This window comes from Musca autumnalis, unplaced genomic scaffold (genome assembly GCF_047663935.1).
Source record: "Musca autumnalis isolate F117 unplaced genomic scaffold, ASM4766393v1 scaffold_5, whole genome shotgun sequence".
Classification (NCBI taxonomy): Eukaryota; Metazoa; Arthropoda; class Insecta; order Diptera; family Muscidae; genus Musca; species Musca autumnalis.
Genome location: NW_027412088.1, coordinates 133,673,434 through 133,697,054, shown reverse-complemented (window position 1 = coordinate 133,697,054; position 23,621 = coordinate 133,673,434). Strand labels below are relative to the sequence as shown.

Below are 23,621 nucleotides of genomic sequence, written 5' to 3'. Positions count from 1 at the left end.
TTGTTATACCTTTTTCGGAAAATCCAAACAAACAACAATCTATATTTATTGGCAAAATAAATTAATAGCAAACATTGTTGCTCTATAGAATTTTTGGTATGTACTCTTATCCAAGTTATTTGTATTGAATAAAATGTAAACAGCACAGAAAAGTTTTATTAAAAATAACTTAATTAACATATCACATAAATAAACGATGCGCCCAAAATTTAATTAGAATTCTGACAAAGAGCACTTGGAATGAGACAAATTTTTAAAATTTTTGTTGACATGAAATCATAGCTATTTTTTTAATTTTCAATGTCAAATCAAACTGGGTTCAATCGCCATTAAAACAATAATTCAACAATTGAAAAATTGGTTTTACTTCAAAAGAGAACAAGTGATTTGCATGATGTTATACTTTATTTTTAAAACATTTATTTAATGCGTTAACGTTAACGCTAATGAAATCATTGTCAACTAGATTCTTGCTGAAGTTAAACAACATTCAAACATAAAACAATTAGTATTCTATAAAGTATCTGGCCAGACAGAATAATATGATACTGAAGTACGAGGCTTACTGCTGCGCTGCTGTTGTTGCATGTTGGATATTTATAACTCTGACATAAGGAGTAGAAAACAAAAAAGTGGGTGGCAAAGAATTAATACAAGTATGTTGTTGTTGCAATCTATTTCTAATAATGTATTTTACGGAGGTGACAAATTGAATGACTTGCATTGCAAAAGTATATAATTTGCTGAAATTACGTTTTGACCAGTCAGTGGCAAAAATGATAAACGATCTCAGCCTCAAACTTTAACTTGATGCAGTCATGGATTATTGTTTGTTTTTTTCGATTTCGCACAAATATCGCGTCATCATTTGAAAGGCAATTTGTTATGTTTTATTCATTGTTTTTTTTTCTTCTTTCGTTTGTTTAAACAAATTTATTTGAACATTTAAATTTATTGTGTGCAGTTAAATGCAGCTGTGTTTTGGCTGGTGGATATTCATTTTATTAGAACTGGTTTGAGACAAAAATCATGGATCACACTGATCGACTACATCAGGTGGTGATATTGTGTGTAAATTCTCCAATTTGCTTTTTAATAGATATACAGCAGAACTTCTCTATAATGCAGCTGCGAAGAATAACTACGTTATAGAGAAAATATGTTAAATGGACAATATTTTTGAATTAAATTTATTAATCGAGCTATATGACCTACGAAGTCCTACACATCAACCATCCTTAGCTGGATTAATTAAATTAATTACAAAATCTCGCAAATAATGACATTTGCTTTAAAAAGGTAAAAACTTAAAAGATAATATTTTTGTTTTATAAAAAGATTCATTATAAAGACGTTTTCGTTATAGAGACGTTCGTATTTGGAAAGTTGACCGAACTGCAAATAAAATTATCGTAAAGCAATAATTAGCATGCCCGCCTTGTACACAGATCGTCGTAGATTTAAATACTATCTTAAAAATCTTCCATATACCTTCTTATACCAAATATTAAAACGAATGGATGTCTGAGAAAGTTTAACAGATGTTTTTAGGTCAAAATTGCAAACGTCAATAAGTGTAATAACTTTTATTATTACTTATATTCAGAAACGAAAGAAAATTTATTCTTTTTTTTTTTTTGCCTTGGCAATATATGATATGCCAGGGTATTGGAACTTCTACAAAAAGTATTAACAATTAAAAAAAAGTTCAAATCAAGACGAAACAAAAATGATTAATAAATTAAAAATGCCAAAAATTGGGCGTAAACATCCAATATAAGAACTTTGGCCAATTAGAGATGTAAATGATGGGACCAAGTTTAGAATTAATTATTTTAAAACTTCCTACACAAAGAACAAAAATGTAAAGAAAATATCACTACATTGGCATAACTTAAAAAAAGATACATTTACTTCTTATTATAATTATGCAACTTTTTGGTGGGTTCGAAACCTGTTGAAGTGTGTACATTCCAATTTGTCTAGATATTTAAATGATTTAATTTTGTTTTTTTTTTTTGGTAAACAAAATCTCCAACTGTTCTGTTGTTTTTTTCTTAAACCAGTATGAAAATTGATATTCGGCATTAATTTGTTTCTTCAACACCAGAATTATTTTGAGATTGAATTCAACAATGTTAATTAAAATTCATAGCCATTTAGGAAACGATTCTAGAGAGTTTAATTAATTTTTCAAAAATAAATACAACTTTTTTAGACATATTAAAAGCAATTTAAATAACTGTCCATAATTGAATTTATATAGACACCAATTTATTTTAATACAGAAATGGAATTTAAAAAAAAAAATATAATAACTATCTTTTTCGTTGGTCAGAATAGAAGTTGATTAGAATAGAAGTCTTTGCCAATGCTAGCTACTACGCAATACTTTTCGTAGACAAATAAAGCTACCGTGTACAGTGGAGATAGGCAGACTGTAAAACTTAAATGAACACGGTAAGAGGATTTGTATCGAGATTCGTATTTTAAAGCAATGCACATTATCCAATTTTCCGAAAAAGCGAATTTTTTTTTTTTTATCAATTTACACTAAATAGGGTCAAATATTGTTTATAGAATCCCACTGCGTGTAGTTATGAAAAATATATAGGTTTCTTGTTAAATAAGTGGGTATAAAAGCAGGTCAAAGTGACCCTATTTGGATTTTTTAATATTTAAGTTGTTTATAAAACTATGATAATATCCAATATATTTATTTAAGTTGTTTATAAAACTATGATAATATCCAATATAAACAACGGGTTTTAATTTTTTTTGTAATTTTAATGAAAGGTATGTGAAACATATTTAAGATTAAGATGTTCAGTGTTGCACGAAGAGTGCGTTCTTAAATAATTGATGTCCGTACTTGTAGATTTTTTCAAGGTCAATTTTAACAATAAATGATGAAAATAGTTGTGAGTAAGATCGAGTTAGGCTTTGTACCTTATCATTTCATAAAAAAGGAAGTTATTTTACCAGTCTTCTTTGAAACATCCTGTACATATTTGCACTTTTCGTTTTTCTGTGACATTTTGTTTTGCAGATATATACATATTTTTAGGGTAACTTCCAGGCGTTTAGGTAAAATTTAGAGCTTTGATGTATTATAGGACCTATAGTAAATATTTATGGCGAACAAATTTCTAGAATATTTTGGTTTGATGCGATCACATTTTATAGGAGATTTTAACGATTTGTGGGAAAAGGGACCAAAAAGACCGCTTTTTTTAGAAGAATATTCCTCGCATAATTGTCAGTAAGGTTACCAAAGACACCATATACTTAAAGTGCAAGGATTTCAAGTAATCTTAACTCAAGTATTTCCAAAACTGTAGAAATGCTAGTAGCTTGCACCCCTATTTTAGTTTTTTTTTTTGGCAAAATTGATGTGCATGTTTCCTTGGTATGTAATGCAAATAGAGACTTAATTTCGTTGGTGACTTATATAATTTAGAGGAAAACATTTTTGTCTTTGACGCCATTCTTCTAAAATGATGTTTTGTATGACAATTTTGCCAAAACTCACATGAATTACGACCTTAACCCTAAAATTTGTTTTTTATTTTGCATATTTCTGGAGTTTAGGTAAGATATAGTGTTTTCGTGTATTCTAGAACCTGTAATAAAAATTGATGGCGAACAAATTTGTAGAATATTTTGATCTGATACGATCACATTTTATAGAAGGGCCAAAAAGACCCATTTAATGACCGTCTGCGGGTTAAAAAATATGAAAAATGAAACCAGCTATCCGAAAAACATAAGAACTCAAGGTTAGGTCAAAATCCATTCAGTTTTAGAGTTTTGGCCACGTTTTTCGTAAAATTGGGCTCTCTGTGTTCCTCTCTGCTGTAAAACAATCCTCAGGGACAACATCCTGAAAACGGAGGCATGACGATAATTTGCTATGCGATAATAGAAGATAAAATCTGATTCAAGTTCTCTCAAAAACTACTTTATATATAACAAAAATATTTCAAACATTCCTTTTTTCTTTGCAAGCAAAGCACACAAATTGCTCCATACACATAGGACAAATAAAATGATTATATAGTATGCTTGAAATAATATATATGAAATCATAAAAATAAAATAAAACTTACCAAACCATCGCTACCGTTAACTTCGATAGCCGTCTTCAGACGCTGTGATAATTGTTCCAATAATCGATCGTATTTCGTATTTAAAATATCCAAACGTTGGCTGTAATACTGTGTTGCTCCGGGATCACTATCCGCGGGACGTAGATCACGACGTGGTGGTGAAAATGAGGGACGTGCTTCCAATAACCAATCGATGAAGCGCAGACATTTACCATCGTAAATCTTAACATTTTAACGCCGAAGATTTGTTGTTTGGTAGTAGTTGTTTATTTGTTTTGTTTTTTAAATTTTTGGTTTAGGGGTTGAAGTGGGGTTAAGGTTAAAAGTTAAATTGATTGATTTAAGGTTAGTAATTGTTTGGTTGTATTTATAAGTTTGTCAAGTTAAATAAAAGGGAATTAGAAAAAGTTGGTTACGAAAAATTGAATAAATATTTAGTGCTTTTTTAATACAATTGTTTTTTTGTTGATTGTTGGTTTAAAAATTATTTTTGTTTATTGTAAAAGTTAATGACACACCACCAAAACAAAAAAATTAACCGTAATAATAATTTTGTCTTTTTTCATTTGAAAAAGCAATAAATATACCTTCTTTGTTTGGCTTTTTAGAATAATATTCACAAACTAGATTATTATTTAATTCTAAATATGGGAATTTTTCGAAATGTTCTTACCCCTAACATTTCGAAATCAACCAATATTTTCTTTACAAAATTAAAACGAAAATACAGACAGCCGCGACAAAGAGTATAGAATAAGAGATGTACAGAAGTAGAATAGGAAGGAAAAAAACGTACAGGGTTCAAGTGATTTCATCAATTACCTTAGCTTCTCTTATTAGTTTGCCTCCAGCCAAGTTGACATTTTCGATTTTAGGTTTTCGTTCGATAGCAGCTCCCAGCAATTTCTTTTTTTTCGGATTTTGTTGGTAAAGGACATATTTTTTAACAAATAAGTGTAAATATGTGGGTCCCGGTGGTCACATTCATTGTGTCGTAAGTATTGTTTGAACAACCAAACCACATTTTATGGTTGAAAAGTTACAATATTATGTGTGGTTGTGGCATTTTTAGTTTTGTTTTAAGTTGTGTTTTTGTTTGTTTGGTAAGAGAAAACATAATATTTATGTGTTTTTTTGTATTTTGGTTTTGTTTGTTCGTTTGTTTGGTTGTGGGTGGAAAATACAAAAAATTAGACAAAAATACAATTAGTTTAAAAAAAATTGTCTACAATGTATTTTTTGGGGTAATTTTAAGTTTTTGTTGACACAGTGCTTAGAATGTTTATTAAAATTTCCAAATACAGGGTCAAATATTAAATGAACTATTCAAAATAATTAAAAATATCTTTAGAAGATATCCTTATAATGTCAAGAATGCTATCGCGAGCAATGAGAGCGTGATAGCATATGAAACTACAATTTATTGAAATGTTTATATCATTGGAAAAAATTTTGTCAACATTTCTCTTAAATTTACCCCTTCAGTATTTAGTCCAAAAATATAAAAAAATAGTAAATATTATTCAGAAATACTAAATTTTCAAAACAACTACAAAACAATATATCTACGGCGTTAGAAAAAAAAAAACAACATTTGGATTATGAACTGTAAAATTGGAGGTGACGGTGTTGGTGTTGCTGTTGGTGACTTTTTTGTATTGGAATTTTTATAAATCGTTGTTGTTATGGGGAGCGGATGTGAGGGTGTGTGTTGGTTGTGTATGTTCTTGTACATGGCCAATTTCAATGTTTCATATAAATGTGTATATGTGTGGTTGTGTATAATGTTGTGGGTGTTTGATATTGACTTTCAAGTGTAGATCAATCACAATTTTATCAAATTCTATTCTAGATATGTAATAATTATAATAATTTAAACTGTCACCCTTAGCACTATAAAAAAACGTACAAGTACTACTTTGGCTCTTAATGTTGTTGGCAATAATTTTCAATTCTACAATCTAATGTTTGTATGTGCAACAAAATAAAGGACAAAAACACAATAATTATTTTAAGACACACTTATAACAACAACATTGAAATATGTACTACAAATTATAGACAAAAAATAATTCAATTTTACTGTAGGATAATATAACACATTACAATCCAAAAGGATGTATGGGGAACGGTTGGAAAGGACACAACATTTTATGATAACAAAGACAACATATTTGTTTTTAACCAACACCAATAATAACAATTCTCAAAAGAATGCAATTGCAAATAAAACTGTTTTGTTCAGTATTGAAAAAGGATTTTGAAGGATATATACTTTGTGTTTTCTTTCATTTTTTCTCAAAGATAAAGGATCTGGATTGTTGAGTGAAACTTAATAAATCTTTTATAAATGCTTTTGAAATAATAATAATATCCTACTCTAGAAGAAAATAAACGAAAAAATCGTCCTAACCTCAAACTAAATTTGAAAATATATAAAAAGAAGAAAACTCACTAAAAACTTATTTTCGTTTACTATACTCACATCCAATTCATAAGCTGAGGTAGCTGTAGGCATGGCTGACAATCTCTCTGTGGTGCCATCTACCCATGATTCTTCGACTTGTACGCTTGATTGGAGATTCTTCATAAGTCCAATGGCGTTTTCGCATGAACGCATTCTGTAAAAGGGAAGAAGATAATTAAAATGTCATATAAAATGTGTAAAAGAAGCGATCACAAATAACACATTTGTGGTAGCACACAAGGTAATCACCTAAAATGTGTTATAATTTGATTGGTGCTTAAGGTGTCAACTAATTTCATTCATTTGTTTTCTCGGTCACAGGTACATATGGAACTAATTGAAGTGTAACCAATTAAGAATGTGCATAATAGTGGGAAAAAGAAAGAAATAATAAATGGATCTTTTAACATGAGAATAGTTGACACATCTATAAATCAATCCCCGGTGATAGGGAGTGAAAATTTTTTCCTTATGAGGAAACATTTAATAACGGTATGAGGCTAAAAACCTTTCCGGTTGTAAAAATGTGCAGTCAGTCACACCACTAAAATGCATAGCATACGAATTTTGCGGAAGCGAATATTGATTCGGAATAAGTGCACACATTAAACTGGATAATCGTAAGTAATGTGAAAAGGAATGATGGATTTGTAAAGATCATGAAGGAGATCTGGTAAAATAAATAGACGTCGTGTTGAGAATATGTGTCCGTATCTGACGGTATGCGAACAAGGCCAAAAACTCCGATGTAACGACCAAGTTGAAGTTAAGAATAAAAGCCATTTAAATAAGTTGAGGATCTGTAAATATCATTTTACTAAGCTGTGTTATCAAATAGTGGCAGCGATAAAGAGCACGATATTGACGACGGAATTACATTATCAATGAATGGAACACAGAATATTGTCACGTTCCCAAAAAGGGATAATTTAAGTCCAGGCATTTCTAGTCATAATTATGCCAACGCGGTCAAATCCACAATAGACAATATTTTTATTCTGAAAGAAGAAAGCCTAATACCACCCATTTGTCGACAACATTATCAGGGCAATCATGAATAAAAAGTTTGTGCGAAATTTTTTCCGCAATTTCACAACTTTTTATTTCCATATTTAAGTCCAAAAAGGGAAGATTTTTGTCGATTCGGCGAGAATATTTTATATTTAAGTGACTGTAGTGGATATCAACGTTTTAAAATTATTTTCTAAGCGGAGAATTCCGAGGGAAATATTCATGATTGCCTATTCAGACTATTCAGGTAATATTTATATATATTACAAGATCTGCAGATAAACTGGAGACAGGTTCTTCTGCAGCCCTTGAGAGCTTTTTAATAAAAAAAGGTTCTAAACAATGTGACAATCTACCTTGTAATGATTCCGTATTACCCTCCCAACAAAATGCACCAAAAAACAAATGAATAAACTAAGACACACCCACAACATTATCTCCTTCTCGTATGTATACATTACCTCTCTGCCAATTGATTGCATATTGCACTCCAACGAGTATTCAAACGTTCAACGTTAGCATGTAAACGTTTCAAATCACCCAATACTTTAGTTGGTACTCCCATACGACCCAATTGATCAGCAGCATCGGTCATCTTGTCCATTTGTGGCTGCTGTTGTGTGATCAAGTCTTGCATGTGGGTCAATTGTTTAAAGACCATTTCTAGACGTTCTGGGGTGGAGGGAAGATCTTGATGTTTGGCAAGTTGATTTTCAATTTCCGATATGAAATGTTCATTATCCTCTAGACCAGCCAGAGAAGCTTCCAATAGTTTTAGGCGATCCTTGTGTAAATTGCTCAATGTATTCAATTCCTTCCACAAGACCATCAAATTATCCAAACTCTTTTTGAGTGCTGGTGTCTTCAATGCAATGGTGCGGAAAGTTTCTTGCAAATGTTGCAATTCTGGTTCTAGTAGCTGCAGGCGTCGTTCATAATCGTTATGGATTTCCAGAACATGTTCCAGTGAATCCAAATCACGTGGCAAGGGGGCACTTATGATTTGCTCCAATTCGCGGGCCATATCCTCCAATTTACCCTTGATGGCAATACATTCTTCGGTGAAGATGCGACTGGCTTGTTTACTTTCCTCTGCAAGAAAATTTCAAGAAAGGCATTAGAATTAGGACTTTTCAAAAAAGGAAGAGGAAATTAGATTCATGTTCCTGCTGTCTAGTACCCCTTGTTTTTCGACTTGCGAACAAATTCTTCATATTGTTGATCAACTTTTTACTTCCACTGCATTGGCAGAACTAATGACAAGAAGACAAGCTGGTGACAAATGCTCACAAAAAGAATTGTGCCCCAATGGCGGCATCCACATGTTTTGAAAGCATTTTGTTCTTCAATTAAACTTTAATTGAAACGTTATTCCAGACATAAAGCGCCTACGTATTTACCTTCATATCAATTAGATTTCAAGTGCGTGGCGAAAACTTTTATACAGGGGTATTTGAGGATAGAAAAAAAAACAACCCACATTTTGGAAAATTTAATAAATATTGTTTTGTTCATTTCAAAACAACGAGTTTAGCACTGAACATTCGCATCTCTTTCCACTTCTCTTTTTCCATTAAAACCATTGAACTTACCTTCCGCTCTAGCTCTCTTTTCGAATTCGTCAAATAGACGATTAACTTCATCCATTTCGCGTCTCAAACGCCTCAATTGTGGATCATTGGGATCACCTTCGCTAAGCAGTTTATCGGCATCGTCATTCAATGCTCTACGTATAGCAGTGCGTTGTTCTGGTCCCATAGCCAAGAACTGATCAAAGTCCCAATCCTTGACAACACGTATGGTGGCAAAGATCATGTTTTGACGTAGACGCAAATGTTTCTTTTGCCACAGACTAACGGAACGATCAAACAAACGCTTTAGACGTTCGGCGGCATCGATGGCTTCCTTGTCTGGTGGGGGCATAAGTAGACAAGCGCTTGGTACTAAACCTTCTTGGCCCTTTGATGTGCGAACACGCCATTTAACACGTCCCGAATTATCCATTAGTGTACAAGTTTCTCCCTTTTCAACGGGTATTTGACCCTGCTGATTGTAGGCACATATGGCCTGTACTGGGCTCTGTCGATTCACTGGTTGACGACGTTTATTCAAAGGTACAATAGTTTGGGCTCGGTGTTGAAGTTGGGCAACAGTTTCACCAAAAGCATTCAATTCTTCACGCAAATCTTGCATGCCGCGCAACAATGCTTCTCCCTGATCCAAACCAAATTCCGATTTGGAATATTCACTGTTTAGAATTTCATCGCGTTTGCTAAGCCATTGTTCGGCATCTTTAATTTCGGCAAAGAATTGATGATACTCGGTGGAATGTTTCAAATGTACTTCCAAGCATAAAGTCAATTGCAAAAGCCATGCCCATTGTTGTTGCAATGCTGTTAAATGGGCTTCAATGCACTTGGAGGCAGGATGCTGTTGTCTGAGTAGTGTTTCGCCGCGATCAAGTATGGTACCAAAGTGCAATTCACGTTTTTCCAATTCGGACATAAGATTCTGTGAATTAGGAAAAGGAAATTAATAATGATTCGCAAATAATCAAGTTTAGGTTAGATGTTATACAGCGCCAAAACAAAATAAACAAATGAAATGATATTTTTACAGTTACACAAAATCAATAATATCCAAAACTTGGTCTCTAGAGGAACATACATAGCAATAAGGCAGGCAGCAACATTTTAACGAAAAGGTAATATTGGAAGTACCACCAATGATGGTGATAACTGTTTTCCGAATGTAGTGCTCCTAAGATTGCACTTTATGGAATTATAAGCAAATATATAGTGAAACATTTGATATGCAATTTTGTGTTAGAACGGGTTTTCGAAAAGCCTGCATGTACCTCTCGATGACATTCATGATATTCATTTGATTTTATGTAAATTTAACAATATAAACAAAAACCACACGACAAAATTAATGCACTTGGTAAGAGATTAATCTTGAAAAAATAATAAAAATAATTTAATTAAACAAAAAACAGAAAATCCAATTGAAAATAATAAACTATTAGAAAATTGTTCGATAGTAAATCACATAATAATTTTCATAAATTCAATTTTTCTATCTCACCTCTTCTCCATTACCAAATGCACGCTTGTTAATTAATATAATATGAATAGAATAAAAGCAAAGATATTAGCAATATGTGGTAAAGACATTTACATTGGATCGATCAAGCGGTTATATTTACAATACAATAAATTCATTGGAAACTACATAACTATTATAGAAAACCTACCTCATAATATCTGTGCACAGAGGCCAAATCCAAATTCTTATCGGCCCAATCACGGGTTATTTCAATTTGTTCCTTTTCATTGAGCCACTGTAATTCCGCAGAGGCTTGAGCCAAGAAATTCTCTAGAGTATCCAAATCGGATAGGCGTTTTGTCGATGTACTCAACAGTTCGGCATATACTTTTTGCAATAGATTCAAGCGTTGTTGATACAGATTTAGTTCATCGCCCGTAAACCTGCTCTGTTGACGTTCGTCGTTGAGTACATTAGCATGGTATTGATCGATGACTTTGTGGGCATGTTGTTGGCGATCACGTTCCTCTTTCACTGAGGGCAAATCGGAGCCATAGTCGGCGGCAAGCATTTGTTTCAATTTGTTTTGGCACCATTCAATGTGTTCCTGCAGGTCTCTGAAGAGGGGATTTGTTTCGATTTGGCGTGATTCGACTACAGTGCGTTGTTGGCGTGTTGTAGTCTTCTCATGGACGGGATATTTTAGTCCGGTCAATTTCTGGACCAGGACTGTATGGAATGTAGTTCGTAGCTGAGCCCAACGTTGATGAAGTTTATTCACCTTTTTGTGTAGCTCAGCAGCATGGGGATAGCGTCCTTCGTTGAGGACATGACAATCCTGATTCATATCTTGTAGAGGTTCCTCTAGGAGGCGGATTTCTGTCTCCAACCCCTCTACAATGTTTTTGGCATTAACTGGATGCAGAGTTTCAATGTGTCTGGCCTCCTCGTTAATGCGTGTCTCCAAATCGGCAATTTTCATGTCAACGTGCTTTATTTCACGTTGTACCTTATCGGCAAGACGTTGCAAACGTTCCAAACGTTCGATTTCTTGTTGCAGAATCATGTCACGATCCTGCATGGCGGTTTGCATGCGATACCATGCCTTTTCAATGGCCTCGGGACGCAAATCGGCTTCTACATCAATCTCACCAATACTTTCAAAGTAACGTTCGAGCTCTTTGTAGATTTGTATCAGTTTCGATTTTTCACGTTTGCGTGCCGATACCTCTTCGTTGCGGAAGGTGTGCAGGTCATTTAACAAACGCTTCAACTCAATTAGAGATGGCGGGAAGGAGCGATCTTGCAGGTATGCGGTCTTTTCACGGCACCAGTAGATGAACTGTTGCGCCAGATCACGATATTCATGGACACGTCGTTGTGACTCCATGTCAAAGAGTGGATGTATGGCAGGTGGTTCAGGGAATACATCATACAATGATGATATATAGGTAATCAAAGATTTCTCATCGGGTTCGTTGGTGTCAACATCTAAACAATGATAGAAAAAACATGCGATTAAAAAAACCTCCATTTAAATGACAATAAATTGTGTACTTACCTTCGGGATCTAATAGACGTGTAACACCATATTCTTTTTCAACAATATGGAATGCATTCTCCAAACGTTCTCTTGGACGATCGTTTCTTGCCTTTCGCCAGTCAAGCAAGTCCGGTCGATTACGATGAACCAGGGCTGAGAATGCCAAACCATCGCGCCATGACGATGTAAAATCGTTGACACGAACTCCCGGATACCGAGCAGTAGAGCGACGGGCCCAACGCAAAAGTGCCTCACGTGCTGATACATTGTCTTCTTTGCCAACAACAATATCGGAGATCTGGCGGAAAGAGGAAAATCGATAAAAATATTACAAATAATTATTAAAATTATTAAAAAATATTTATTTGTCATCCCAAGGGCTCCGTGTTTTTACTGCTATAAAAGGTAAAATGAAGTAAACGGCTTATGTGGAATCTTCTGAATGTTACATTGAGATTTTTGAAGTGCAAAGAGGACTAACGGTTTGCCACAAATTGTATATATGGTTTCGATAAAACCTTGATTTATTTCAGTCCCAAACAGTGTAAATATGAGACTAATGAAAGGATTTTATCTTGCCCAATCTGTTGTTCTTCAATTGTAATCACTTTTAATTTAATTTGAAATACTTTTTTTAATTTTTTTAACAACATCGTCTGCCATTTTCGCAATGAAACTGCTTACATCACACATTCCTCTCTACCTAATTACCTTTGTGCGTCGTATGGTTGTGCTCGTTGATGATGCCGGCGGCTCTATTGCCTGCAGAGCAGTTGTTCTTGGTAATGTATGACGATATTCCAAGTCACTACTGCGCACCATTTTTGCTGGTGGTAACAAATCTTCTGGTGGTAATTGCTGCTCTTCCGCCCGACTCAATGTGGTGACCTTACGCACAATGTGCGTAGTTATGCGTCGGTGACCACTTGGCCCCCTTTGAGATGTCTTCGTACTCTCCACACTTGAACCTAATATTTCGGTAGAAATTCGCTTATTGCGTGTCACCTGTTGATATGATTCATGTAGTGCATGATGTTCGTTACCGGGGGTGGCAGTGGTGGTAACAGTTACGGCAGTTTGAGTTATTGGCAATGGATCACAATCACCACTGCCGTTACGAAAACTTTTACGCACAACCAATGAACGATCATAGGACATACGTTCGTGGGGTGTGGCTGTGGGCGGTGCAACACCGGGATAATCTGTGATTACAGCTTCAATGGTTTTTTCATGTTTGAACTGATGCTGATATTGGGCACTCCTTTCGTCAATATTGGTGGTAATGGCTGGGCCACGGGCACTGGGTACTAGAGCCGTTGTTGTATTTCCATAACCTGAGACACGCTTTTTCATCAACGATGAAGAAGCAGCGGAGGTGGTAGTCGAATGCATTGTCCCTGGAGTTGATGCAGTAGTAGTGGCTATAGTACCACCCTTGAGAGAAAAACGTTTGTTGTAGCCCGTTCCAAATTCCTTGTCTATTCTGTACATACAAAATTCAATACGCGCTTATTTGGATTGTTATGTTCGTTTTTTATGTGCTTGTTGCTTGTTCGTTGGTTTCCCTTTAAACCGTTTCGTTAATTTGAATTTGTTATTACATTCGTAGCATATTTCAGATTTGTTTCACCGGATCGGCTTTTAGTTAAATAATAAAAAACATCCGTCCATTCTGTAAAAAATGGAGTAAAACAAAGTTATTTTAGATGTGCTGGTTTTTTTGAACCAATTTTTGCTGTTGGCTGTGAGCTTGGTGCTTCGGATTTCCTCTTTGGCTTGGAGTGTTGTGTTGAAGTGTTGCTGCTGCTGTTCCCGCAACATTAACCGGATGTATTCACTAATCAAACCAAGGGGTTAACAACAATTCAATGAGCCAGCCCATTGTGATGGGGAGAGGGAGAGAGAAATGCTCTGAAAAAGTTGCCGTCAACGTCAGCGACGACGATTTAATGTTTAATAAATGAAGTCTGCGGTTCCGTTTAGTTTAAACCGTAAAATAGCATAGAAATGTTGATGTTTTTGGGAAGCAAACTAAAAGTGAGGTTCCCTTATGGGGTCTTGTGCCATCCGAGAATGGTGTGTTCCGTTGTTTTTCTTCTTTTGTGTGTTTTGCAAAGACGAACAACGAACATGACAACATTGAAGAAGAATATGAGGAAAAATAATTATGATTTTAATTCAAGGCAAAGGCATTTACACGCAAGTGCACACTCGCCGGCCCGGTAAGTTGTATAGCCGTCATATACACACAAAAGCAATAATATCATGTATCCAACAATATGTAATTCAGATGTACATACAAATGAGCAAAGCTGTATTTTTTATTATCATCATCATCAGCATCGCAAATAAGAAGAAACAATGACTTAATTTTGCCATTTCTGTTGTTTTTAGGTGAGGAAATTTCAAAGAAAATGTTGAAATGAATATCAAATAATTAAGATGTTTGAGGAGTGGTGGCAACAATTAACTACGTGTAAAATTTTAATTTTTACAATTTGTTTTATTTTAAGGAAATCATGGAGTCTTTTGGTCTATATTTGAAGAAACATTCTGAAGATAATGGAACTTCTAAATCTTTTCAGAGATTTCGTCATTTCTATAAAGGAGTTTGTCTTTTGTTGAGCTACTTGCAAAAGATAGCTTAAATAAAAGAGAGGTATTTATCCGGGGTGTAGGAAGTAGGAAGAATAAAACGATCATTGCTCTCATTTATACCGCGGGATTGTAATGAATACATCTTAACTGGCTTTGAATATGTTTTATTTTGCTTTAATTCCCACAGAAAAATAAACTTCAATTCTGTCTAATTAAATTTGTTGCCCAGCATGACACAATTTTGAGTGAAAAAAGTCATTAACAACCAGTCCAAGAATGAAGAAATAGTGTAAGTTCTTTTTTTTTGAGAAATGAAATACAGCAACAAATTTCAAAATTCTGAAGATAAAAAAACATGAAATTTTAAGCTGTTAAAGCCTCTGATTTGCTGTGTAAGACAGTGCCGCCGCCGGCTTGCCTACCTGCCTGTTTGTCCAAAAATAGTCAAACAATGTAGATACGATGGGAGTGCGTGTGTGTGCGCGCCAAAAACATTAGTCATTTGGAGCAACAAACGACAATACTCGCCAAAATGAAATAACAATAGAGAGCCAGCCGCACCGGACCGGGCAGAGGCTATATAAAAAATGGCCAGACCAATGAAGTTAGCTATATAAAACAACAACAACTATAACATACAAAAAGTCATTTATGCGTTCATCGACATTATTAAAGTTGTTGTACAAAAAAAGTTTACTCTTCTCCTCAATAGACCATGGAGAACTCTATTGTTATGAAGTGCATACCTGTTACGCTCCCGTTTATAATCAAATAGAATTCAGTTTTATTGTTGGAAAGTTTGTAGCATTTGTCAAGTACGAAAGAGGTACTTAATTTGTTTTGGTGGTAGTTGGGTGAGATGAGGTAGAGGGAGCTTTATTTTTTTCAATAACATGTTTTTTGTTTTGAAGAAGTCCGCAAGAATGTCTACAATTGGAATACGGGGGATTTAGTCATCAAAGGGAAAGTTTTTGTTAAGAAATATTAGAATTATTCAGAGGAAGAGGTTCCCTCTAGATATATGTATATAACAAATTTCGGTAAAATTAAAATTCTTATAATTTCGGTAATTAACGACATTTATCGGTAAGTTTGCGAACAAAACTAGCAGTCGTAAAGTTCTACCGATAGCAAAAGTGCTGTTAACTTTTATTTGAACTTTTCATTCATAATTTTCCGTTTTAATTTTACCGATTTTTGTCGGTAACTCAAAAATGTGTTAGAGAATCGCATTACGGATCGACTAGATTTTAATGTAATCCTTAGCCATAAAATTATTCGTTATAGTCTTGAGAACCTAGATAACTCTGCTTAACTTCTCTAAATACCAGGGTATTGAAAATGGCATTTGAAATTGGCGCTAAGAGGTCAAATCTTTGGAGAACTCGAAAAGTTATTTTCGAATAAAACCAAAAATTGATTTGATCTATGAAAATTGCAGATAGGGATAATAGATAATTGTCAGTTGCCTAGGATTCAAAGCATAAACTTAGATTTTTGGCAACTTTTATCCCCCATCCTTCGCTTGTACTTTCAGAATGAACACACTGCTCACGAGAGCATCAGATATGGCCCATCATAAACTGTGACGTATATGACATACATTTCTGACGTATAATACATACATATACAATGTCGTATACGTAGACAAATATTTGGATTCTTGACAATAGAAAGAGGTGATGATACCATAACTTCTTTTCATCTGCATCTCTGGTGACGGTGCGAAATAAAGTAACGGAAAATGAACTTTGACGGACAACTAGTGTAACATTTCACCCTCTCCTGGCATATTTCCGAGAAAGCGTGGGTCAGTGGGCATTAGAAGACGCGAGCCGCCGTCATTTGATTAGGTTTTTGATTTCCCTTACTTTTTGCTGTGGTGATGCTGCTCATCAGCAAAACATTTTAGTATATTTTCAGAAAATGTTAAAACTATGTGCAATGAAATACTCATAACTTCTTTAATAATGGTCCAAATAGAAAGGATGGAATTTTCGCGATTTAAAATTTAAAATCAATTTTCATCAATGATTTCTTCGATTTTCTTGATTTTTTTTGTATTAAACAACGATTAATTACAAACATTTTAAGACCTATTTGGTAGTGGGATTCGAATTACTACTATTTTTTCTTAATTTTTTTAAAATTTGTCAATACAATTTTTCTTTTAAAACCAAAAAGTGTGAAAAGGCACTGGGATCATATCAAAACGTTATAAATAACTCAAATGCCCAACATAGAATCTCCCAAATAAGAGGACTTTTACATGGAATAAACATTTTACATAAAGGTGTAAAAGGGAGCGTATAAGTATTGACATTAGTTATACGCAAGTTATACAACAAAAGAAAAATATTCATCAATATTTTTAGTAGGTCTTTTATCATCTGAAATGGCAAATCTTGAGCTAATTTCGGTGTTTTTTATATAAAAAATAGTGTAATGGATACACACAAAGAAGAAATATTGTCAGTGCATACATGTTTTGAGAGAAAAATAGGGTATTGTAAATATTTGAAAAACACATTTTGATGCCTGAAGCCATATTAAATTGTCATACACAAAATATATGGTTATTTTTAGTAGGTATTTTTTCGGTATTTTTTTAAGAAAATTGTGTGATGGTTACGCACAGAGAATGAATATTGTCAGAGCAAAAATGTTTTGAGAGAAAAATAGGGTATAGTAAATATTTGAAAAACACATATTGATGCCTGAAGCCATATTAAATTGTCATACACAATATATATGGTTACAGCAACAATATATATTTTACATACCTATTTTATTCTAAACAGTTTTTGCTCCTTCCTCCTCTACATATAGATAAGTTTTGATGTTTGTGTGCTAGCTAGCCCAATATAATAATTTTTCATTACTTTCATTAGAGATCGAATCATTCACAGTTTTTTTTTTGGAATATTCTGAAAATGTCTGATACTACAAATGACATAAAAATCAATATACATAAAATGTATTGGCCATAAATAGTCAAAACTTGTATTCAAATGAGAGATAAATATTGAAAGTTATAATTCTAACGAACGACGACCACAACAACAACAACGATTAATTTCCAATTGCAACACCTACTCTTACAAATGGCGAACAACAATAACAAAAATTATTAACTTGCTTCATAAAAACAAATCTAAGCCATAAAATTCAAATTCAATCTTTGGATTTATCATGAAACGTATCAACGAATTTTTACATTGGACATTATTAAAGTGTAATTGAATTTAATGACAGCAGATAGATCGAGATAGAATTTGTACACATTTTGTATTTATCACAAACAAAATGGCTGTGGGTTGCATCGTTAAACTATTCATTCATCTTCAATAGAATGTACTTTCATTTCACCTTTCCCCCCTTCTAAAAAAATATTCCTTTGGAATTTTAATTATTGTGTGCGGGCGGACATTACTCTTTCAATTCCATTCAATTCAGTTTTTTATTCAAGTGCATGTGCTATTTGCTATTGATAGACATTTTAATGGAGCAGTAAATCAGAATAGGCTAAACAAAAGGCAATGTCATTGCAAATTGCAAAATAATGTGTGGATAGAAAAATAGTGGACAACAATTGGAATGCCGCCATCCTCACTTGTTCATTATTGAAGTTGCTTGATAGCTAAAGAATTTTAATTGAATATAAAATTGAGATTTTGTGGCGATCTATAAAAATATTGTGGCTCGCCATATCAGGCTGGTAATTTAGTTTGTAATGAGTTTATTTTACTAGCTCGCTTCAATGTGTGATATATATTTTTTGAATCCAAAAGGCGTGAGAAGGCATCCTGGATCATATCAAAACGTTAAAATAACTCAAATGCAAACATGTTATCACTCAAATCATATGACTTTTACATAAAATTGTACAAGGGATCCTATAAGTGTTGACGTTAGTTATACGCACCAGTACAAAAACTATTCATAAATTTTTCCAAAGAAACTACCAATGTTTTTGTAGGTATATTATAATCTGATAATACACGTCCTGTGCTAATTTCTGTAACTTTTTTGTCATCAGTTTATTCGTTTTCGACTTCAAAAATGAAGATGGAGAACGTAATGCCTCTACCATGATTCCGTGAACTGCTTCAAAAAAAAAGTGGAATTTTGTACCTCTTCCTTCGGAACTGGTCCAAATTTATTTCTTTTAGAGAGTTTGCTGACAAAATCTCGTTTCAATTACGCTCCAAAAACATGGCAATGCTTCAATGCCTGGAATATTGTATTGACACAAATTGAATTCCCATAGCCAAGTTACTTCAAAGTCAAAACCTAGACTTGTTAGTCGTTAACGTAACTGGTATTGTTAGTCCCAATTTACATTAGGCGAGTTTACTTGCGGCAATTGTCAGTTTGATGGAGAGAGAGGTGAGGTATATGGTAACCCTTTGCCTCTCAACACCCTCTCTCACCCACAAACTGACAATTGCCGCAAGTAAACTCGCCTAATGTAAATTGGGACTAAGTTTTCAATGTAAGTCCATATTTACATTATGCAATTTTCCTTGCGGCAATTGTCAGTTTGTTGGTGAGAGAGGGTGTTGAGAGGCAAAGGGTTACCATATGCCTCACCCTTCTCTCCATCGAACTGACAATTGCCGCAAGGAAAATTGCCTAATGTAAATATGGACTAATTATAACTACGAAAAAATATTTTTTTTGTTTAAGAAAATGTTTACTTTCTATTCGAAGTTAAAGGCACAGACCAGTTTTTTGGGAAATAAAAATTAAAATTAAAAAATTTTCTGCAAGCAGATGCTGATTATATCCTCAGCCACTAGGTATATACACTTTGATAGACCAAAAATTTGCCTCATCGAAGTAACGGGTTTAGACCCCAAGTATGTTTGGAAGAAATTCGAAATTCAGACAATTTGGACTCGATTTAGCAATGTCCGTCCGTCCGTCTGTCTGGTGGGTACGATAACTCTCGAACGAATCAACCGATTCCATTTTTCGCTTTGTAATATTTTGCCCAAACTTAGTTTATGTTCGAAGATGGAGCATATCGGTCCACTTCTTCGAAGGAACAATCTATTTGGTCCAAACTTGGAATATCATATAATTCCTTCCAGATATAGATCGGGTTCGAATATGGACTATATCTGTCCACTCCTTCGGGTGCCTCTCACACTAAATTGGAGCCCCCTTTATAACGGTACAATTGTTTTCGGGCGCAAGTCCATACTTCCTGAAATAATGGCCTAAAAGCTCCAAGAAATCCGGACAGCACCAACTAATATGGAATATCCCCAAGATAGCTCTCTCAGGGAGCTTCTGATTGGTCCAATCATTGCACATCGTATTACTTTATCCATTCATGTATCAGGGGGCCTATTCTGTAACTTTTTGACAACTTTAATCATTATTTATTTTACAACAATTTCATTTGTTTGTTTTGTAGTTGTTACAATAACAAAATAAATTTTAACAACTTTCGAATCAATAAAAGTTACAGAATTCTTATACAGGTTGGAATATGAACTATATCGGTACCGTCCTTAGGAGGTACTCTCACAAAATTTGGGAAAATTGCAGTTTGAGAACTCGTCTCGGATATATTTGAAATTTTTGCAGTAGGTTGTTTGCATTATCCCTATTACAAGGTACAATAGGCCAAAAGCTCCAGGCTAGGCAAAATCACATTTTTAACTGTGACAACAAATACCTCTCAGCGTAATGTTGACCAGATCTGACAGGACTAGGTAATATCACATTTTTAACGGTCACAAAATATCAGCGTAATCTTGGCAACTTTTTCTGAGTATTTCATCCATGGTAGGTGCTAAGTCTCATAGCATTGAGCCATCAAAATATGAAAGACATCTCCCTTGTCCCCTAAGGGATGTTTGTGGGAACATATTGGTTGCCGTTATGTTTAAAATTTTCTGTCTTAGTTTTTGGGTTATTGTTCGCTGTCAGGTGTTTCTTAATTCCAAGTACAACTTTGGCTAATGCTACAGATATTCCAAAAATATGGAACTTGTGCATCATCGATGCATCAGCTGATTGAGAAAATATTATAAAAGTTAAGTATCTTTTATCATATTTTCTCAATCACAATGACTTTAATTTTAGCATCCCAGCAAAGAAAGTCATTACAAATTGACCTTCTAACTCATTATTGTAATACGGGCATGAAATAGAAGAAATAGTTATTTTTTGGCCACTTAAGTCGACAAACAGTATAGTTTATAGGACAACTACATATTCATTCAACGACCTACATATGTATGTACGAAAGTGCAAAGTACACAACAGGTCACCCGATTTGTTTTAATTGGTAATTTAATTTTTAAAAGGTTTAAGAGGCTGAATTTAAAATAAATATTTAAAAACACAAAGACCTTCATTTTATTCGTGTCATCTCATGGGCCCAAAATAAAGACGTGGGTCCGAAGCATTTTTTTAAATTTGCTTGAATTGGATACGCATCTTTTCTCATTTTTATCTTTTTTTTATTGACACTCTCATACAAAAATATTTAAGCGTGAGTTAGAATTCAATATTTTTTAGTAATAATTAGAGGAATGATTAATGAGATTTTTTTAAATAATAAAATCTATTAAAACCGGATTGAAAGAGTATGCGGGCTCGTGCAAAATCACATCATTTTCAAAAACGTTTGTTGATCACAACAAAAAGTATATACAAGAACTACGTAGGTGGTGTTTCGTCTCTAACAAGAAACTCATTTCAAAAGAAAGATAGCGTCCTGGTATAATTTTCTCAGGGTGTCGGAGTTTTACTAAGCAGTATAACCAATTATTTTGGGGACAATAGGAGCGTTTGATTAGGAACGGAATGTGATAACTAACAGATAAATAGAAGTAATACATTTTTGGACAACAACAACAACACTTCTCCGTAGTTTCCTTAAACTTCCTACATTCTTTATGTTTATGAAAAATTCATTAATTTCTTTCGCTATGCAGAGGGCACAAATAAATCCAAAGCGTCAGATTGGATCAAAGGAGCAATAAAAGTAAATTGAAACAAATTGAAATCATTTGAGGCTGTCTTCTACGAAAAACAATGAAGTAAATTGTTTTAAATATCGCAATCATGGAGAATAAAAGATAAGACTTGAGCAGAGTTGAATCAAAAAACGTAAAGAAGACAAAATAAAAAATGAGGCAACAAGTAAATTCCTTACAAAAAAGGGAAACGAATTACACAAGTGCTTGCTGCTGCTGATCGCAATTGGTAGATCCCGGAATGGTGATGATCACATTTGCAGTTGTGCAGTGCAATGCAAAGCAATCTTTTGTGTGTCTGGTAGCACACTTCAATTACAGCAGGCGACAACAACAAAACCGAACAACAAATGAAAATTGCGGCATTTGCCCATACAAAAGTATTTAACAGGGTGTGTGGGGGAAGTTCAGAGCTTGCAGACAATGGAGCCAGCAGCTGGAAGGCAGCAGCAATGTCGACTACAATAACAGACTTCACAGTGACAATGGAGCGTAGCAAAAAGCCAGGCACAAAAAAAAAAAAAAAACAGCGATGTTTATCTCACTGACATCACCAGCACTTTAATGACGTATTCCAGGCGGCAGACTGAATAGTGCTCCGCTTGCCTAAAGCCTTTCGGAAATGTTAACAAAAAACACTTCACTCTTCTTTACATCTTCAATTCAATTGCTAAAAGATGTCGCCGATTAACATTAAGATCAGCCATTGACGAACAGTACACATCAACACCAGACAGGAGGAAATCTATTCGTTTCCTTGATCCGGAAGCACTCAAATTCACACACACTAAGAATCTGTGTTCTTTCGTTTCAAATTAGCCATAATCCTGGTTGGCTTTAAAAACACTATTGCCATTTTTTGCACTAACATTATAATTTTTTTGTTTTCTTTTTGTTGTTGTTATTGTGTTTACAAAAGATATTGTTTAATTAGCAAAACAACAATGATAAACAAAACGCGCGCGACTTGAATTATTATTTCCACCAAAATAGACGGCTTCTCGACAACGACTAACAACGATCGCTTCCACTGGCAACGCTTAAACTCTGTTAGCCAACAGTTGAGCAAAGCAACAGTGTTAACGTTGTTGACGTTAACGCCATCGTTTGCTGTCAACGCCAAAGCCATATACTAGACCGCGAGTCTACTACTAGACCCGGGAGAAAGAGAGTTGTCGTTGACGTTGGCCATAACATGATTTACAAAGGCGGTGGTGGTACCAGAGAACAGCTGAACTACTACGTTACTGTTTACGAAAGACCGGCGTTGGCGGTAGTCTTTCTTTTTGGCATTTTTGGTTTGGAACAACATTCAATAACATGGCCAACAACATACGCCACCACCGAAATCAACAAATCAGAGTGGCAGCAACAATCCCCCTTCCCGCTACCCCTTGGAAAAACGAATAACAATTTGAAGTCTGGCATAAAACCCAACATTGCCGGTTATGGATTGTTGATTTTCAGCCACTGAGGCGGCCGACAAAAGAAAATTTATTCTTAAATACAACAAAAAACAACAAAGAGCGTTATCAACAACAACATCATCATCGTCATAATCAAACAAACAAAAAATACAAATGGCCACAGGTTGCAGTTACAACAAACACGAAATGGCTAATAAAATGAAACAAGTGCATAAAATGGCATAAAAACCACTCACGCTATTCACCAAAAAGGGACAGCGGCTGCAGCGGAAGCAGGGAAAGAAGAGCATTTTTGAAGATGAGTTGTCGTCGTCCACTTTTTCAAAAACCATAAACATTTTAATTAAGAATTCTTATGGCTCTAGTTTTTTTTTTATAGGGAAATGGCAACACTAGTTTCATTATTAACGCCAACACCTT

At 34.3% G+C, this 23,621-nt stretch overlaps 1 protein-coding gene across 49 annotated transcripts in view; it reads right to left on the bottom strand.

Moving 5' to 3' along the window:
• shot (dystonin-like protein short stop) overlaps window positions 1-23,621 on the bottom strand; it is a 227,166-nt gene that overhangs the window by 48,110 nt on the left and 155,435 nt on the right. For 43 of the 49 annotated variants that reach the window (XR_012408622.1, XR_012408621.1, XR_012408623.1 and 40 more), the window contains 7 exons: window positions 12,197-12,476; window positions 10,844-12,126; window positions 9,180-10,098; window positions 8,049-8,679; window positions 6,595-6,730; window positions 4,932-5,015; window positions 4,110-4,331 (listed from right to left, as the gene is read on the bottom strand). Coding sequence is in view for 44 of the 49 variants with exons in the window: in XM_073957924.1 (XP_073814025.1) it covers window positions 4,110-4,331; window positions 4,932-5,015; window positions 6,595-6,730; window positions 8,049-8,679; window positions 9,180-10,098; window positions 10,844-12,126; window positions 12,197-12,476 (3,555 nt within the window). In the remaining 5 variants the exon portion in view is untranslated. Of the gene's footprint in view, window positions 1-4,109; window positions 4,332-4,931; window positions 5,016-6,594; window positions 6,731-8,048; window positions 8,680-9,179; window positions 10,099-10,843; window positions 12,127-12,196; window positions 12,477-12,889; window positions 13,851-22,643; window positions 22,791-23,621 lie in introns of those variants that run through there. The other 6 variants (XM_073957931.1, XM_073957932.1, XM_073957929.1 and 3 more) reach the window with 3 other exon arrangements.